Consider the following 18979-nt stretch of genomic DNA (forward strand, 5'->3'; position numbering starts at 1 on the left):
TTTTCAGTGTTTGGTTAATTGGAGAAATATCCAAGCTGATTCATTTTACCTACCCCATCAGTTCTCAATACTCCTATTAGCTAGAGAATTGATTGAGTATTTGGCACTTAATTATTCCTTGTTCCAGGTTAGATATTAAAGGGTCTATTAATAACCAAATCACTGTTGGCTCCCTGCTGTGCAGGTGCTCTACCAACAGCAGGGGCTTTGAAGAGGCTTCTGTCCGCACCTGACAGGCTCTCTTGCGATCCATGTAGTTTTAAACAACAGACACTCAGCTCCTGGGATGCTGAGTGAGATGACAGATGGTAGGTTTCAAAGTCCCCACATTTACTATCTTGTTACCCACTGTGCTCTGCAGACACAACTAGACTAGATCAAAATGCAGTATAATTGTATATGCAGAGATTGTTTTGGTTATGAAACCATTTCAGTAAGGGTGCGTATCATACACTTAAGAGATGCTTAACTAATGTATGACTCCTGATGAGTTCATGTAAGAATTAATGGATGTATGTGTGATATAGTGATGTGATTAGTTAACAGTTAATAGATAATCAGTTTAAGAATGTAAATTCACAGTTTGCTCAGCACCTGATAAAAACAAACAAACAAACAAACAACAGTTTTGTATTTCTTTGAGGAAAAAATAAGGTTCTGCTCTCAGATCTGGGCGTGAGATACACACATCAACTAACATGTTGTTGCATGACCTATGTTGTATTGTTAAAATAAATACCACCGGATCATTCAAAAGCACGTAAATGGTGTTTTCAGAAAGGCTGAGCAAAGTATATGACTTGTACCCTAATTGTAAAGTGTTACCCAATTTCCTTTTTATCCTCATCTCACCAACATCTCTTGGTGGGGACACTATTCATTTCAGGTATTTTATGTTGAAAAGCTTGTCATTTAATATCACCCTGCATACTTTTATTTTGAAAAGACGCCGAGCAGCTTCCGACTGTTTGTGTACAGGAAGACGAGAGGCGACATTACTCTACCTTTAGTTTCAGCAATTTAATGTCAACATGGGGGCTTGTCTCGCCTTGTGCTCTATAGCCAGCTGTGTAAGTATCTAACCTCAACACGAATATCATCTTAGACACTAACTGAAGGCTTTAGTCCACTCTCTTCGTACTAACGATAGATGAGCTAGCGTAAACGTTTAACTAATGTTCGCTAAAGAGTAGCGTCGGGAGCTAACGCTACACGACAGTCAACCTAAGCTGTCATTATAAAGATAACTAACACCAGTGACTTAACGTTAGCTTAACGTCACATTTAGTTAGCTGGCGTAGCTGTACTAGACCTGAAGCTTACGCTAGAAAATTCAAGCAAGTTAGCTAATTGTTGGCTTAGAAAGCTGGTGAATCAGCAGAGTAAATATATAAATAATGGGGACTGAGGAAGTGTCAAAACAGGCCAGTTACACCCACGTTACACTTATTTAACCTAACTAGGTTAGATAGTTAATGCTACCGAGTTATTGACAGTTGGCGTTACATGCTATGGCTCACCTTTACTATCTTTTAGGACGTCAGCTCCTGGTCTGGCTTACTCAATGGTAACGTTAGCGTTAGCATAGACAGTTTATAAAGGCAAGGCCAGTCACTGTGAATAACCTTAGATTAAAAAAAGTGTAACTTGTTTGTTCTTCGCTGTGTAAACGTATCAGAAAAGCCATGGGGAGGTTATGCTGTAGAAAAACTAGGACAACCAGGGATAGGCCTGTGTTGTATATTTTATTGTGAACGACAGGAGTCAGATATGTGGGTGATTCTTATCACTATCCTGATAAATAATTTACCACAACAATATATCTAATGAAACAAGACCTATTTATGATTGGCATTCTGCCAAAGCAGTTGCCTACATTCATTTGACTGTTGTCTTTAACTCTATTTTCCACTCTCGCGTCTTTCTCCTCCTCTCCATCACCCACAGGCCTCCTGTCTGTGTGGCTCAGCACCATGCCTCCTGTGTGGCTGCTGTCCCTCCTCCAACAACTCCACCGTCACACGGCTGGTTTTCTCCTTCTTCTTGCTGTTGGGGACCATGGTGTCCGTCATCATGATCCTGCCTGGAATGGAGACACAGCTCCGTAAAGTAAGATGACTGCTGGTCTGAATACATTATGTTTTTTCGGGTTGTACTGCATTTCAAAGATTACTTGGATCTCCTGAACTACAGTATGTGTTTACCGTGCATGCTTTTTCCTTCCATATACTATGTAGTGGCTATTTCACTACTAACTTATTGGAAGTTGTTGTGATGACCTACTTGCCTAAAACAAAACTAGGTCTCTGGCTTTGGTCCAGGTGTAATTATCTGAGATAGGATAGTTACATATTGAAGGCTACACTGAAGGGAAATTGTTTTGTTTGTATACTGTACAGTAAATGGTTATATTTATTGTTATTTATTTATTTTATTGTTATTGTAAATGTTATAAATTATGTTGTATGCTATTATTGCATTTTTGTTGTTTTGTAGATCCCAGGATTTTGCCAGGGAGGAACTACAATACCTGGTATCGATAACCATGTCAACTGTGATGTCATTGTGGGCTACAAGTCTGTGTACCGTATGTGCTTTGCCATGACGTGCTTCTTCTTTCTGTTCGCCGCCATCATGATTGGTGTCCGTAGCAGCAAAGACCCACGTGCACCTATTCAAAATGGGTGAGTGCTAATACGGAATACATGCGTTCAGGGACGGAGGCAGTTTTGTATGTGTTACTTTGTCTGTCCGCTGTACTGATGTTGGCTTTGTAACTGTTTATCTTCCAGGTTCTGGTTCTTTAAGTTTCTGATCCTGGTCGGGATTACAGTGGGAGCTTTTTTCATCCCTGACGGAACATTTCATAGCGGTAATAACAGTAATAAACAGTTATATAGCAGACACTGACTTTGTGTTTTGTGAGTGACTCAGACTACTCCTGATCAACAGTTACAGGAAATTGTATCAGCTGTGTCGGTTTCCTTTCCACTTTACAGTGTGGTTTTACTTTGGAGTCACGGGATCCTTTATCTTCATTCTGATCCAACTAATTCTTCTCATCGACTTTGCCCACTCCTGGAACAAGGTCTGGATAGAAAATGCTGAAAATAGTGACAACAAATGCTGGTTCGCAGGTACAACATTCACTTTACAAGAGTTCTTTCTTTCTAAATATCTAACTATACCTGTGGCATATATTTGAATAGATAGTTAGTATCACGTTGTTACACACTTGTGGTTTTACATCATTTGCATTGATGTATCTTCATGTAATTTCCAGGCCTGCTGTCTTTCACCTTCCTCCACTATGCACTGGCCTTCACGGCTGTGGTGCTTTTCTACGTTTACTACACACAGCCTGACGACTGCACGGAGCACAAGGTCTTCATCAGCCTCAACCTTATCCTCTGCGTCATCATCTCCATTGTCTCCATCCTACCCAAGATACAGGTACAGTGTGGACCAGTCCATACTAATGCAGATACATTTGAAAACATTTTGTTCCTTGTTTTGGTCCTCTTTAAATACATTTACAACATTTTCTTAAGGAAAAATCAACCCATGAGCTGCTAGAGTGGATACATGGGGAAATACCAGCCTTGCTTTGTGGTGTTGACAGGAAAAGCAAAGGTTTTCCTAAATGTTGGGTACAATGTAGCAAAAATAGTAAGAGGCAAAGATTATATCCCCTCAAACTCTTTATGTGATGAGTCATTATAGCTGGTCACACAATGCAGTTGACGTCACTGTGGTACCACTGTGTATTTATGTTAATGTCTCAACATGCCTTGAACAAACAATGGCACAGAAAGCATTTTCCTATTGTTATGGTGTTTCAATGTTGAAATTTGAGGAAACAACCCCGAAAAACTAGTGTGGATGGAAACCTCTTTAAAAGGAAAAAAGCTTTTTTATTTCACATTACCTGTATCTGTCATAATGTGGACATGGCTTTGCTGTTGTCCCTTTGAGAAAAAATAAAATTTAAAGGCGCACTATGTAGTGGAATTCAAACTCAGAATTTTAGTATTAACAATATTAATGAGGTAATAAGAAATATTTATTTTTTCCATAACGGAATAAATAAGCTGTTCTCAGAGGAAAATAAGGTCCACAGAGCACTATTTGAAGCCAGAAAGGTGGCAGGGTCCGCCAAATATAAACAAAGTAAAACAGTATGAAATTGTGTTTTCCTTTAATGTCAGTTTGTTTAATCAGTTTGTTCAGTCGTGAAAACAAAAAGAGTTTGTTTATTTAGTTTGTTTAGGCAGCAAAAAATCAGTCAGTGAAGAGCTTTCTCTTCTAAATCAAATTTCTTCCCCAAAGCTACGTAGTGCCTAACATTATTTTACATTTTACTGTTGTCAGTTAAGTTTATTGATTCAGTGTATGTTTGTGCTGTTTGTTACAGGAAGCCCAGCCACACTCCGGTTTGCTCCAGGCTTCCCTCATCTCCCTCTACACCATGTATGTCACCTGGTCTGCAATGACCAACAATCCAAGTGAGTCTCCTGTTGTCTAAGTCCACAGTTGCAGCTCTTCTCTTTTGGTGGCATGCTTTGCTGTGATTGTACTCACAGTTTTCTTTCAATATATGCATTTGCTGATTATCTGCTGGAGCATTTTGATCGTACTGGTGAGTTTGCATGCTATAGGAACAAAGATCTGCTTTTTGCTAATGGTTGGCACACCTTCCTGGTCCCATGTTGTGTGATTTGCCTTTTCCTAGTAAACGGCAACAATGAGCAAGCTTGTTGTGACTGTAGGGTTAGTTATATGTATGTGTGCGCACCTGAGATCCATTTACACACAACATGAAACTCTATACTACTCAGACAGAAGTAGATAAGAATTCATTCATTTTATATTCTAGATCTCTGTCTCACTATCTCTTTGATACTGATGTTGTAACGCAGTATGCACTTTTATCTTTGCTAGATATCATATGAAACAGCTGCCTATTTTGTATTGCAAAGCAGACCAATTAAAAGCATCATTAAGTATAAAACAGAAACATACTTAACAAAAGCACAAACACCTTTCCTGTTTTTATGGTGTTTTACTGTCAACAGTGAAATTTAAAGTGACAGTTCACCCAAAAATCAAACTTATGTATTTTTCCTACTACCTGTAGCATCATTTATCCATTGAGATTGTTTTAGTGTGAGTAGCTGAGTTTTGGAGATATCAGCTGTAGAGATGTCCGCCTTCTCTCAAATATACTGGTACTACCAAACTACACTCGCCAACACTATCACTGTGTAGAAGAAAGGGTGCATCTACTCATGGACAACAGGTTTGTGCTTGTGACAACACAGGAAGTAAACATAAATGGCGTCCTTTTTGGCTGTGCTGTAATGTTAACTAGCTTTATTAGCTTAGCTAGGTAGCCTCTCATCCATAAGTAGAGGTATGCTTTCTCCTGCGCGGTGATTCGCTTGGTGGATGTAGTCCCCTAGAAAGAAAATAGCTCCTACATGGAACTGCTTACAACAAGGGCTGCGGATATCTTCAGTAACCAGGTCATGATTTCTTAAAAGAGACATTGCTATTGAGGTTTTTCGTTTGTCTGTTTGAGTTTATTTTTTGGGTGCTTTGAGTGCTATCTAGTTCCATTAAATTGGAGAGAAGGCAGACATCTCTATGACTGATAGAGATGTCCCTTTAAGAAAACACTTTGAAGTGTAGATGGAGCCCTCTTAAGAGGAAACAGTTATATAAGTCTAAGGGAGCGAATTGGCCTTATATTGTACTATTATATTGCATCTCTTACCATCTTCTGTGCCAAAATTTGAGTTTATTTATACAAGGAAAAAAAGAAAACCTATTGTCATTATAGACAAGATAGATTTCAGATACCTAGAGATACAGGATAAGTGTAAACAGGCTCACTGTATCATGATTTATTTTCATAACCTATTATGGTGTAATAAATGTCTAATGTTGCGTGTCTGCTCTGATGTCTTAGATCGACAGTGTAACCCCAGCCTGTTGAGTCTGGTGGCAAACGTCAGCAGCACCCCCTCCCCTGGTGACAGCACCCCAGGAACTGTGCAGTGGTGGGATGCTCAGGGCATCGTGGGTTTGATCATCTTCCTCTTCTGCACTCTCTACGCCAGGTAGGTTTAACATCACCAATTACATTTTACCAACTGTTTTGTACGACCTATATTTTTGTTAAACTGTCTCCCTCTCTCTGTCCCTCCCCCAGTATCCGTTCATCCAGTAACACCCAGGTGAACAAGCTGATGCAGACAGAGGAGGGCGGAGGGTCAGGAGGAGAGGGTGTGGTGGGAGAGGACGGCATACGCAGGGCTGTGGACAATGAGGAGGAGGGAGTGACTTACAGCTACTCCTTTTTCCACTTCCACCTCTGTCTGGCCTCTCTCTACATCATGATGACTCTCACCAACTGGTACCAGTAAGTAAATTTGATTACGGATTTTTCCCCCCCCAGTGGACAGATACTTATTACCCAAACTGACAGCTTTTAAGCACACAAATATTCACATATGTCAATGGAAAAAATCATCAGGTTTGAGACAAATCAATAGCTTTCAGTGGTTATGGCAGGCATTGTAGGTCTTCGAGATGGCCACCAGAGGGCGCATTACTTCACCTGAAAGTTACCCATTTTTAAAAAAAACACAGCTTGAATGTCGTTTTCTAAAATCAGCCCAGTTTCTAAAAGGAAAGCTCCTTTACCACAGTGCTTTTTTTAAAAAATCATTCATGGGAAATATATGAGAAATATGTATATAAATAAATTGCAGTACATGTGTTGGTTTCACTAAATTGTACCTCTTCCCTCTGTGTCCTCCCTCAGACCAGACACCACCACCCAGGCCATGCAGAGCAGCATGCCAGCTGTGTGGGTGAAGATGAGCTCCAGCTGGCTGGGTCTCGGGCTCTACCTCTGGACCCTCATTGCCCCTCTCATCTTCCCTGACAGGGATTTCAACTGAGCACACCCAGCCTTTTAGCTGGCTTTTTTGTTTTCTTGCCTCGTGTATTAGGCAGAGTGAAGGATGCTGGTCAGGAAATATGAAGGATATTATGAAGGAAACTCTTTTAATTTCTTTTTTATTCCTTCTTTCAATTAATTGCCTCTGCTGTTATTGTGGTTCTGTTGTTTTACTCCTCTCGGTATGAATATTTAGTGTGATAATAATTACAGATTTTTTAAGTGTAAGTGGAATTTTCTTTGTTAGCCTGATTGATGATGGTTTTGGCTGCAAGAAATCATTTTATTTGCCAATGAATCACCTTAATAGGCAACTCCCTACCTTCCGCCCAATGCTCTACTATCTTTTTGCTGGATTTTTAGTTACTGGACTATCACGAAGACTTGGCAACAAAGCACTTTCTCAATACCTCAGACGTTTCCGTTTCAGATTCCCCTTTAAAGGCCCTGTGACGTCAGACTTGTCTGATTGGCCAGGTCTGGAATCCCCCTGATTAGCTGGACTGTTTTGGTGCTGGGGGCAATGAGGAGATCCCTCCTCGGGAGCCCCAGAGTGAGGTGAGTGTGAGTGTTAGATAAGAGGAATATGACACACCCTAGAGATCTTAACAGGGCTTCCCTTGCTGCTAGGCTATATGCAACCACACGTCATTACACCTTGAGCTAAAGAGCCCTAATAGACCACCAGTCTAATCTCAACTCTTGCTCGTCTGCTTCAACCTATGGTGATTTATCTCCGGTGCTATGCCTCTTCATGTCTGACTGTTCGGCCTTGTACAGCCGCGGGCAACAATCTGTACCTGCATAGCAGTCTGTTTGCAGCAGGGAGACATGTATTGATCCATAGCAGTCAGCATCATGCGATGTGCAGCGGTATGGTTCAGGAGGTGATGGTGCCAACGCTTAAGAGTGTTACCGAGTCGAGAAAAAGGGATTTTTAATTGTCGCAGTGTACAAATCAATAATGACGTATGTCAGTACTGATAAATTGCTGTTAAATGGTATTGACTTCATAGTATGTTGATGGTTGTAATGGTGGTACAGTAATTTTATGCATTATATAGTATTTACCTCAATTTCAATATGAATGGTATGAGTCAAAATAAGACCAGAATATTTCGTACCTTTGAAAAAAGGTTTTTGGTACAATCCATTGTTTTTGTTATGTTCTTCATTTCACCACCCACACACATGAATCACATTTCCTGTTTCTCTGGCTGAGTATTGTGAATGGAGTTTTTGAAAGTGTTGTGATAAATTGGAACCTTTTTTTTTTTTTTACACTGGTATTGATTTAATTTGTCAATTACGTCAAATGTATTGTACATGTTCCCATTACTGTTTACGAAGGAGATTGCCATTGTTAAATCACAACATGTTATATTTCAAAACACTAATTAAGTGCCTTTTTGTAGTCCTGCGTTTCAAAGCAAATTTATCACTAATGCAGATGTGTGCTTTTTATGCCTTGCCTTACATTGTGCTCATTGCATGCCATAAGGCACAGGCCGATGACAGGAATTAACATTGTATTTAATGTATAAACACTGTTTTTAATAAAGTTCCGTCGCTCACTCTTTGTCTCGATGCAGCCTCAATAGAAACGTAATGTTCATGTCCTATAAAAAGTATAAATAAATTGAGTGAAATACCTTTATTAGTATGCTATGAAGATCAGTGGTGGAAAGTAACTAAGGTACAATTTTGAGGGAGTTGTACTTAATTCAAAGTTTTATACTTTTACCGCATGACAATTCATAGGAAAATATTGTACTTTTTACTCCACTAAATATATTTGGCAATTGTAGTTATTTTGCAGATTTGGTTTAATAACGTACCCAAAAGTCATACTTGAGTAAAAGTAAAGATATGTTAAACTATTACTTTGGTAAAAGTGAAAGTCTCAGTTTAAAAATCTTAAAGGAATATATTTAATGTACTTAAGTATCAAAAGTACAAGTAAAAGTAAAAATATATATATCATTTATATATTTATATATTACATATTTATAAATGCTGAGATTGAATTAAAAGATTATGGCTGTTGACATCTAGGTGCACCACAGATGTTATTGCCCTTAAATTACACCTTCCTGTGACAGCACTGTCCCTCCTTTCTGTACATCACCCTATAGATTTAGGTCATAAGGGACCAGAGTGAGGGGGCCGAGGAGGGGCTGAACGTGATGTGATGTACACACTACAGCACATTCTGTACTCTGGGTGAAGCATCATGTATAGATTACACTCCAAAACAAACTATATGTTGTACACATCTGATAAACTCCAACACTTTCTCAGCAGTTGTGTGAATGGGGACACATTCACATCAGTCACTGTTGCCTTGACCCTTAACTGAGTGTTTGTTCAGCCAGTTAGCTTCCTGTGACATCCTTCCAAAGCTAAATTGGAAGCACATGACTTCGTGTTTCCAGTAAATAATAATCACAATAACAGATTTAAACCCCTTTTTGACTGACTGTAAATTGCAGCAGTAAATGTGTCTGACCCGTCCCCCTGTGCTGGTACAGAGACAGAGCAGTGTGTGCCAGTGCTCGCAGCCTCTGCAGTGTTATTTCCTTCTCGCCTGGCCGGCAGACGGGGCCTGTTGGTTTTGGCTGCTACAGTCACTCAGTCCAGTTGGCACTGTCTAGATCTGTTCAGGACACACTACCTCCTGTCGACTTCCACCCTCCCACAGTACCACCCCTCGCTCAGCCTATCCATGACAATCCTGAGTTGATGGATTGTGTCACAGTTTAGCTGTGAGAATAAGTTCCCATTTCCTTATGCACGGGAGGAAGCAGAGACTTCCCCAGCACTGCAGCGAGGACCACAGCACACTACTGTAAACATAAAAAACAGCCATGAGACGGTAAAGAAAACATTTTGTAAAAGTATTCGAAACAGTACGTAGTGTTAAAAAGATTCCAGGGGCAGAAACTCAAATTGTGTCACAAGTGAGGGGACATAAAGTGTAAATACTTGTTTATGCATGGATGGAAAAGGAGAACATCTCAGTACCAGTGTGTGTACAGTAAGCAATTCCACAGTCAGTATATCAGTGAACATATATGTTGTTAAAAAATTGAATTAGGACCACACAGGGCCAGATTTATAATATATGTATCAGTCGGGAACACCCTCCCCTCACAATATATTGATATTAACAAGCTAGAGACCATCTTGCAGTGAGATCACACCAGCCATGATGCCTGTCAACATGTTGACGTTCTGACCCATGACTACTCAGTAGTAATTACTACAATATTACATGAGTACATAGTGCTCATGGGCCCATCTTCAAACTCTGCCTTTATTTTGATCTCAACTACACAGCTTTAAAGTTTCATGACAGCATCAAAACAAATGGGGGCCAGGGGCGTAAAGTGTGAGTGGCCACCCCCCTAATTTCAGCCCCCTCGCTCGGACCACGCCCATCTTTGAATTCAGCCTTCATTTTGATCTCAACTAAACGTTTGTGAAGTCCTGTGCCCATATCTTAACGGTATATTTTTATATTTAGCAGCCAAACTGTAAAACTACAACGTTATGTAGGCTATATCACTCACAATTGCGATTGTTTTGCAAAAGTGACACCAAGATGATAATTTTATCTGAATGTACCATCAGCTAGCCAACAGCCCAAACATTCTGAGCATATTACCCTTGCTACCTTTGTTTTTAATGGGGCACTAATTATCATAAATTGCACCGATAACAGCACTTCACTTCAGCCAGGACATGCATGATAAGGTAATGTTAACATCAGTATGTCATTTTGTGCTGGAAATGTAACTGTTGAAAAAGTGTTGGTAATAGCTCGAAGTGGAGACAAAAGTATTTGGTATTAGGGTACTAATCAATCATTCGTTAGTTATCATAGCTAAGTTGTCTGAAAAGTTAATTAGCTGCACATTCACCCAACGACCAACAGTAGTGCACACGGGTGTATTCAACCAGCGTTATTATCTGTATTTCATTATCTTTGTCAGAAATCCCACATGAGGTCTGAGTCAAGTGCGATAAAAACCCATCTGTGAGTGAATTTTTAATATTTTGGAACGGCAGGAAATGAGTTTTCAAATTTTTTATTTTTTTTTCTGGTACACCCAGACCCCCCCCCCCGCCACCACCACCTCTACCACCACCCCACAGCTGACTCGGTCCCCCCAGTGTTGACTCCTCGGCTCCGGCCCTGGAACCACACAACAGATTTAGAATATGATTCACAACAATAAAACACATCAGTGTCAAGCAACTGCTGCAGCAATGACAGCAGATCCAGGATGAGGCTATTATAGGCCTGTAGAAAATTATAATGATGTAGTTAGTATTGGGCAACTCAACAAGCTTTCATTGAAAGAAAAACAGCATGGATGCAAAATGTATAAAAAGTAGAGCAAAGAACATGTTTCACAACGTTGACCTGAGTATGATTGTACGTGACAAATAAAGATTCTTCTCCTATAATGATGTGTTTTTTGCCTTTACAGACACTCCTTACTCCTCAAGATTCACCACTGGAAACTAGAAGCTCTGCTCCTGTGCTGGACTTGTCATGAAGCTGGAACACTGCACACTGACTGCTGTGCGGAGTGGAAGTCCTGTCTTGTCTCTTTGCGTAGCAGCGTACTGCACACTCGGCCTGACACATGGCTTCACTTCAAGGGTCAGACACGTGGAGGAGGAGAAGGGGGGGTGCGTCGAGTCTTGTGCAATCATCATCGTCAAACACAGATGTTGTAGTAAACGCACTACCAAACCGATACATGTGATGTCACTCCTCTAACAGGAACAGACAGGCGGCATCTCCTCCACATCTCGGGCTGTTTTGATCTTTAATGGTTTCACTTTTATTGCTCTAACATAATCTCACTTTTACTCTTTAAAGAGCCGCCCTCGCTCTCATAAAGGTACCTCTCATTTTTTCTGTTTCTCTTTCAGTGATTGAAGCATTTACAGTGTGAAAGCCTCAGACTGAGTTTCATGAGACTAAAGAACTCTTTGCTCTGGACTCGTCCATTAGGCCCATCTGATATTTAACAGCCTCTGAACACAGCCAACAGCCTCGGAGAACAAATTAGCTAAGTGTCATAAATCGCACTTTTATTTCCCCCTGTTATCATCAGGTGCACAAATGTGAACTTGGATTTTCTCCGAGGGTAGATTTAAGACACTCTCCGTCTTTGGCCAGTGGCTCCAGTGTCATAAATCCCACCTTCATTTCCTCTGTTATCATCAGATGCAATTTGTCCCTGTAATAAGAGATCAGAGGCTGTAATGTGATGATTATGAACCACTTAGTGCAGCTCTGCAGCCATGCTTGGTTAGGCATCCTGGGATTTTTAATTGCAGATTGACTGAAACAATGGTTATCACTTGCAGTGTTATCCCTGACCTTAATCTTCACTTCCCCTTTCCCACATTTGTCAGGAAATGTCAGCGTTTGGCTGCGTTTTGCATTCACTTGTCGAGAATAAGGTCGATCTCTTCACATCATCCTGCAGCTCCGGCTTGTTTCAGTGTTTTATTATTGCAATAAATTAACCGTGCGAGGTACGACCGTTCCTCACGCTGATTTGGATAAGTGTTGCTTTGTGAGAGGATTGTGCATCCCTGACCACCTCTCCGACAGAATGACTGGAAATGCCCGTCTGAGGTGTAATTGGGTTTTAAGAGTGGGATCCAGGCCCATTAAATTATGCGCTGCATGCAGGGGAGCTAATTGAGTTTAAGCCCTGCTGGCATACTGCATGCGCACTGGAAACATTTACCCAACATTAAGCCCCAATTAGGCTTTTCAGGATGGGAAACTTGTTGCTGGATGATGGGAAATGAAGATGCTGATGCCTGTCACCACACTGTTTCTCTCCGGTGTGTAAAAATGTGCTATTTTCCAATAAATTGTTGAAATTCCGCTCGTCTTTCAGAGGGTGTTTCTCATCTTGTTTGAGATTGCTTTGGCTGCAGTGCAATGCAGTCACTGTGTCCTAAGCTGGAAGTCTAAAAGTCTAAAACTCTGTGTGTGTTTATGTGTGTGTGGGGGGGCTGTCCTGTGCGCATGCTCACCCCCGGCTCAGAGGAGCAGCTAATGCAGTTATATAACAGTCAGTGCAGCCGGCGTCTGCTGTGAGCCAAATGCCAGGCCAGTCTGGTTACATAAGCCTGTCAGAGTCATATTGTAGCGGTACGGAGCACTCACACCACAGCGTGTCCCTGCACTCCTTCCACCGTCTCCTGCTCTGTCTCTCACTTCCTCCCACTGTCTTTCTCTGCTCTCCTCTTTTTTTTTTGCCACAGCTCTTCCCTCACCTCCCCTCCCTCCCACTTTCCCTTCCCTTTCCTCTCTGCTGCGGAGCTGTTCTCTACGCCGGGGAACAAAGAGTTTAGAGTGCTGGATGCAGATGCATTGACAGCTTTGAAAATATGAGACACAAAGAGCGGGACTGACTGTACGCTCGCATGCAGACGAGGACGAAGTGTTTGGTATTCTACAGCAGTTTCTGCTCCACTAGACATCATGTGAAATGTAGTTCAGCTGTTGTCTTATTTTTATTTTTTGAGGCACCTTCTCCATTGACTACCTGTGCACCACGACAGAGATGTGCAGGTGAAAAGATGATTTGTGCTGCCGGTCACCACCTGTGTGCTCTGATGGCCTTTTAGAGCACCATTTGATCTCAGGCAGCAGCCACTTGAGCAACTGTCCTCACTGACCTTTCTTATCTGACCCTCACCTCCACACACACACACACACACACACACACACACACACACACACACACTATTGGTCCCTCAGGTATGAGGTCAGACTGACAGGGTCATCAGATCAGCAGAAAAACTCACTCGGAGCACTGAAGTGTGAGCAAAAGGCTGTAAAACTGTGACTCTGACAGATCATCCAGGAGGAGTTAATTGATTTGTGGCTTCAGATCCTGACCTCCATTATCTCTCTCTCTCTCTCGTGTGTGTGTGTGTGTGTGTGTGTGTGTGTGTGTGTGTGTGTGTTGCAATGTCAGCATCACTTAAAGGTGCACTATGTAGTTTTGGAGAAAGAAATTCAAACTAAGAATTTTAATATTTCCAGTATTAATGGTGCAATATGTAAGATTATATTTACATTTTCAACAGAATGTGACGTGTCAAAGACATGCTGAATAGATACGCTGATGTTAACACTCTGACCAGCTCGCCCCAGGCCTGTTAACCGCCAATAAGCTAATGGCAGCTAAAGTCACGGATGCATAAAAAGGATTCAGTTGGCAGCAGTTAGCAGGCACTCTGGTGATATGCTGCCCTGATTTCCTGGGATGAATTCAAGGTGGCCAATTTTCACGTATTGCACCTTTAATGAGGTAAAAATACAAACTCATAAATATTTATTACTTATCACTGAATAAACAAGCTGTTCTCAGAGGAAAATAAGGACCCGAGAACAAGGCCCTAACCTACCTACTAACACATGGGATGTTTCTTGTTTTTTACCATAATGTCTAATAGGCTAGTACACTGTATTACATCGCTCTCTTTTATTTTGTTGAGTTTTTCTCGTTTTAACTGGTGCTAATAATAACAGAAATGTGTCAAGTTGTCACATATAAATGAAGCTGTCATGAAAACAAAGATAGTCTGTTTATTTAGTTTGTTTGGGCTTAAAACAATGTCAACAATGTCTTCACCCAAACTACACAGTCAGAAATACTTTATTGATCCCTGAGGGGAAATGCACCTTTAACTATGTCCATGAGGCTGGTGTGTGTGTGTGTGTGTGTGTGTGTGTGTGTGTGTGTGCGTGTGTGTGGTGCAGATGAAGTAAACCAGACCAGCGGGTGTATGATCATTACTCCAGTCCGCAAACCCTCATGAGGTCGCTCGGCTAATTAGAATTAATAACATTAACCGGGAACTGCTCCTCTCGGCCAATGGCCGCCCGTGACGGCTCATGATTATTAATGAGGTGGGCTCGACGCGCCGGCCCACTGGTGGAGGCTGAGAGGGCGGGGGGCGGTGCCCACCGGACCTGCCGTGCGGGGTGGTGCGGAGCCGCGGAGTGTGTCTTGCGTAGGGCGAGATGTTGTTTTGTTGTGGCGATCAGCTGAATGTGGCATCGCTGTCCGGTCTGACACAACAGTGGGAAGCAGCCCGAGCCCGTCCGGCTCTCCCTGCGCAGGAGCGCGGCCACCGAGGGCAGCTCCAAGCGGCGCATCGCAATCCAGGAAATGCGGACTTCTGGCCCTTTCTCTACGGGATACATGGCTGCAGCGCTCGCTCTGTAGCAAGCTGGTAAATATGAACCGTAATATTATTGCCTGTTTATGACTTAGTTTCGGTGACGTTGCACTGGCTGTCACACTGAGCGGAGGAGCGCTGCGGTGTGAAGTTGGGCGCAGGATCCCACCACCCGCGTTGTCACTGTGAGAGGGAGAGAGTCATGAAGTTGAGATTGTCTCGTTATGTTTAATAGCGAGAGGTGATGATAAAAAGGCGAGGATGTGTTTGCATGCAGCAGCAGCAGCAGCAGTGTCGGCTGAGGCAGCGGCGGGGGCGCTGCACACATCCAGCTGACAGCATATGCTTCATCACATCTATACCTCCATTCAGCCCGGCTGTCCTCAGAGACAGACCCCGGAGAGGAGAGCAACAGCGCGCACAGACACACGCAGGGCCACGCACAAGTTTTTAAGATCCCCCACCAGGCCTGTGAACTTAACTTGGAGCGGGCAACACCTACACTTGGCAGGTTTTTAAGGGATGACATCATGCTTTTGTGCTCAGTTGATCCGCTGCTACAGTGATAAATGGATTAAGTTGACAAGAGCAGGTTTACTTTGGAGGCTTTTCAATCAGTAGCATGGACTCTGCTTCCCACCAGCATTTAGCATGTTTTATTATCCTCCCACTCAGGGTTCACCTTTACACAGCTAGGTGATGATAGTAGTGACATTTGCATGCGGACACAATGAATGACTGTGTAACATGCCTGACATGTTGATTATGCAAAGTAGTTTCCTCACAAGCCATCCAACAGAGCAACAGGAGGTCACCTTGAGTGTTGATCAGGGCCGGCCAGTGTATTGATACTTCATCGTTATCGTGATGTGAGACTATATATCGTCTTGGATGTTGTCTTGTCCTGGTTTTAAAGGCTGCCTCGCAGTAGATTTCTGAACTTACTAGAACGTTCTACCATTTCTAACACCAGCCTTCGCCCACTTAGACATTATATCCACATTACTGGTGATTATTTATCAAAACATTTTCATGGTGAAAGCACCAATAGTTCAAGGTAGAGCCCGACTGATACTGGAGTTTTGGGGCTAATGCCGATATCGATATATTGGCCGATATTGTGCATACACAGAAGACACATTTTAATACTAGACTTTATTGTTCAAAATGACATCGGAGCACTGACGCAATAAACTTCACAGAGAATTTAAGAATTGTAAATTATCCCGATCATCTTTTTCTGCATTACAACATGTTTTCATATCGACACATATTGGACAACATATACCCTGATACAAATATATCTGTCATAGGCCCGAATCAGCCAACCACTATACTGGTGTGGCTCTAGTTCAAGGTGATTAATTTGTCATTACACGACACTGTTTCACAACAAAATGAAAGTTTGTAAACTCCTTAATGCTACACAAACACATATAAACAGTTATTTATATACATATACACCAGGGCTGGGCAGTATACATGACATACATCCTTATTGTGATATGAGACTATATGTTTACCATATATAGATATATACTATATAGATTTTGGATAGCGTTATATTGTGATACGGCATAATTGTTGTCTTCTACAGGTTTTAAAAGCTGCACTGAAGTAAAGTGATGTCGTTCTCTGAACTTACCAGACTGTTCCACTCGTCACTCAATACTTGCCTTTACCCACTTAATCATTATATCCACATTACTGATGATGAAACTGAAACAAGTCCAGTTGCCTACGTTATAGCACTTTGAATTCCTATGACCTGGATGACTGAGAACGTTCATCAACATTACCGATGATTACTCATCAAAAATCTCATTGTGTTAATGTTTTGCGAAAGTACCAATAGTCATCTCTACAGCGTTGTTGCAATATTGATATCCAAGTAAAATATAGAGGTATATCGTATATCCTGATATGGCCTAAAAATAATGTGATATTATTTTAAGGCTGCATCGCCCAGCCCATATATATCCAAAAAAGACAAGCATTTTTAAAATTTGCATCAGGGTGAATGTAAACAGAAGCAACAACATGGTGATCTATCTATCTATCTATCTATCTATCTATCTATCTGTCTATCTGTCTGTCTGTCTATCTAAATTTTGACACAAGGTAAAGTCCCTGCACTTTTGTGTCTCGCATGCCAGCTTTTACAGGAAGTGATGTAATGAGAGCGCTTGAAGTGTCTTACTCTCTGCAGATGAAGACCACAGTGGTTGTGGTTGCCCTAAAACCAGGTGCTGCTGAGAAATACATTTTTTTCACATCAGTGGAGCTTCAGTGCAACTCCCCGTGCAATTCAAAGGCATGTGGCTGTTTAAAAAAAACAAAAAAAACGGCAACAATGCTGCAGTGTCCTTCCCCTCGCTCTGGGTCCTTACTGTAACCTACCGCACAAAAATACAGTAAAGTGTCAGACCATGGTGGTGAAGAGGGGATGAGTGGAGAGAGGCCAATATGCAATTATTTCTTATTGAATCAGCACAAAGTGGCAGCCTCACAGTGCTCTGCTCTGGCCTGGATCAAGACCACTTGTGGTGCTGGCTGAAGAAAGGCGCTAGCTCAGCAGGCACCCAAGGAGAGCGCTGCTCCATTTCCTTGCAAATTTCCAAGATTGTTTGACATCGTGAAGCATTTGACCGTTGAAAAAAAAAACCTGGGCTTCAGGGATTACCGCCGTTTATGGTTTCAACATGGATGGAGATAAAAGCTGCGAGTTACTTTGATGTTTTTATACCATTGTAACTTGGCTGAAATGTTAGATGTTGGCTTGTTAAGAATAATTACTATGTTTTAAAAGCTGGAAGTAAATGTGCTATTACCAGTGTTGCTGTACAACCTGTTTTCATACCAGTCAACAGTTTAGCAGCGCCAGTGCATTACAAAAAGCTTTGGTATTCAGTATCATAGCCGCAGACTTGTGCGATGAGTTTGTTCAGGTACAATAAAACGTATCCCTCTGTCAGCACTGATTACTGAAGAGCTCAGTCAGTCAGGTTTGTGTGCGTCTGTATCTCCCTCTGCCACAAGCAACAGTCCACTCCATAAGGGCACTTTTATGCCAATTAAAGACATAGTATGTAACTATTCTGCTTTAAAATGTCTTAAAATCGACTAGACTGGTATGACTGATATGGACTTTTTTCAGCCAATACCGATAACTAGGATACAGATAAATTGCCGATAATTTCATATATTTGTATTTAAAAAAGAAGTTCTTTAACCTGTAATTTTTGCACAACCGAGGGTCAGAAAGTCTAAGACTTAATGAGCAAGGATGAATGATATGATACTCCACAGCCTCAATAAGATTTGTTGTGTTAAAACTTGAAACTCTTCCCTCCTCTCTGAACCCATGTGGAACATGTGTTGCAAAGTCCAATCATGTTGTCTTCCTCTGAAACTGTAACAAACAACAACACCGACAATGATCATTTATCAGTCCAATATAAATACAAATCTAGACGAGACCTATATATTTCGTTGAGTCGTGTACTTGCGTTCCCCTGCATGTTTCCGACAATATTCGTACCCTGATTGTATTCAAGGTAATGGTGCGTATCGTTAGTCTGTATATATACGATATTTACATGTATATGTATAATTTCCTTTTACTTACAGTACATTTAATATCAGATACTTTAAGACTTATACTCAAGTACTACTGTATTTGTATGGGTGACTTTCACTTTTACCAAAGTAATAATTTAACACTGTGTCTTTACTTTTACTCAAGTATGACTTTTTTGGGTACTTTATGCAACACTGCAT

General features: G+C 41.5%; 2 protein-coding genes across 3 annotated transcripts in view; both read left to right on the forward strand.

The window, feature by feature from the left end:
- Positions 1 to 957: 957 nt before the first annotated feature.
- On the forward strand, positions 958 to 8541 carry serinc2l (serine incorporator 2, like). Its single transcript, XM_084357391.1, has 10 exons — positions 958 to 1070; positions 1948 to 2109; positions 2497 to 2684; positions 2793 to 2872; positions 3000 to 3137; positions 3284 to 3453; positions 4415 to 4505; positions 5972 to 6122; positions 6215 to 6424; positions 6830 to 8541. The coding sequence occupies exons 1-10, from the start codon at positions 1032 to 1034 to the stop codon at positions 6966 to 6968; spliced, it is 1368 nt and encodes a 455-aa protein (XP_084213517.1). The 5' UTR covers positions 958 to 1031; the 3' UTR covers positions 6969 to 8541.
- Positions 8542 to 14991: 6450 nt separating this feature from the next.
- Positions 14992 to 18979, forward strand: part of hivep3b (HIVEP zinc finger 3b) — a 45708-nt gene continuing 41720 nt past the window's right edge. For both annotated transcript variants that reach the window (XM_084357073.1, XM_084357072.1), the window contains exon 1: positions 14992 to 15253. The gene's annotated coding sequence lies outside the window, so the exon portion shown is untranslated. The remainder of the gene's footprint in view (positions 15254 to 18979) is intronic.

The sequence above is a fragment of the Pagrus pagrus genome (genome assembly GCF_965226575.1).
Source record: "Pagrus pagrus genome assembly, chromosome: 7".
NCBI classification, from domain to species: domain Eukaryota; kingdom Metazoa; phylum Chordata; class Actinopteri; order Spariformes; family Sparidae; genus Pagrus; species Pagrus pagrus.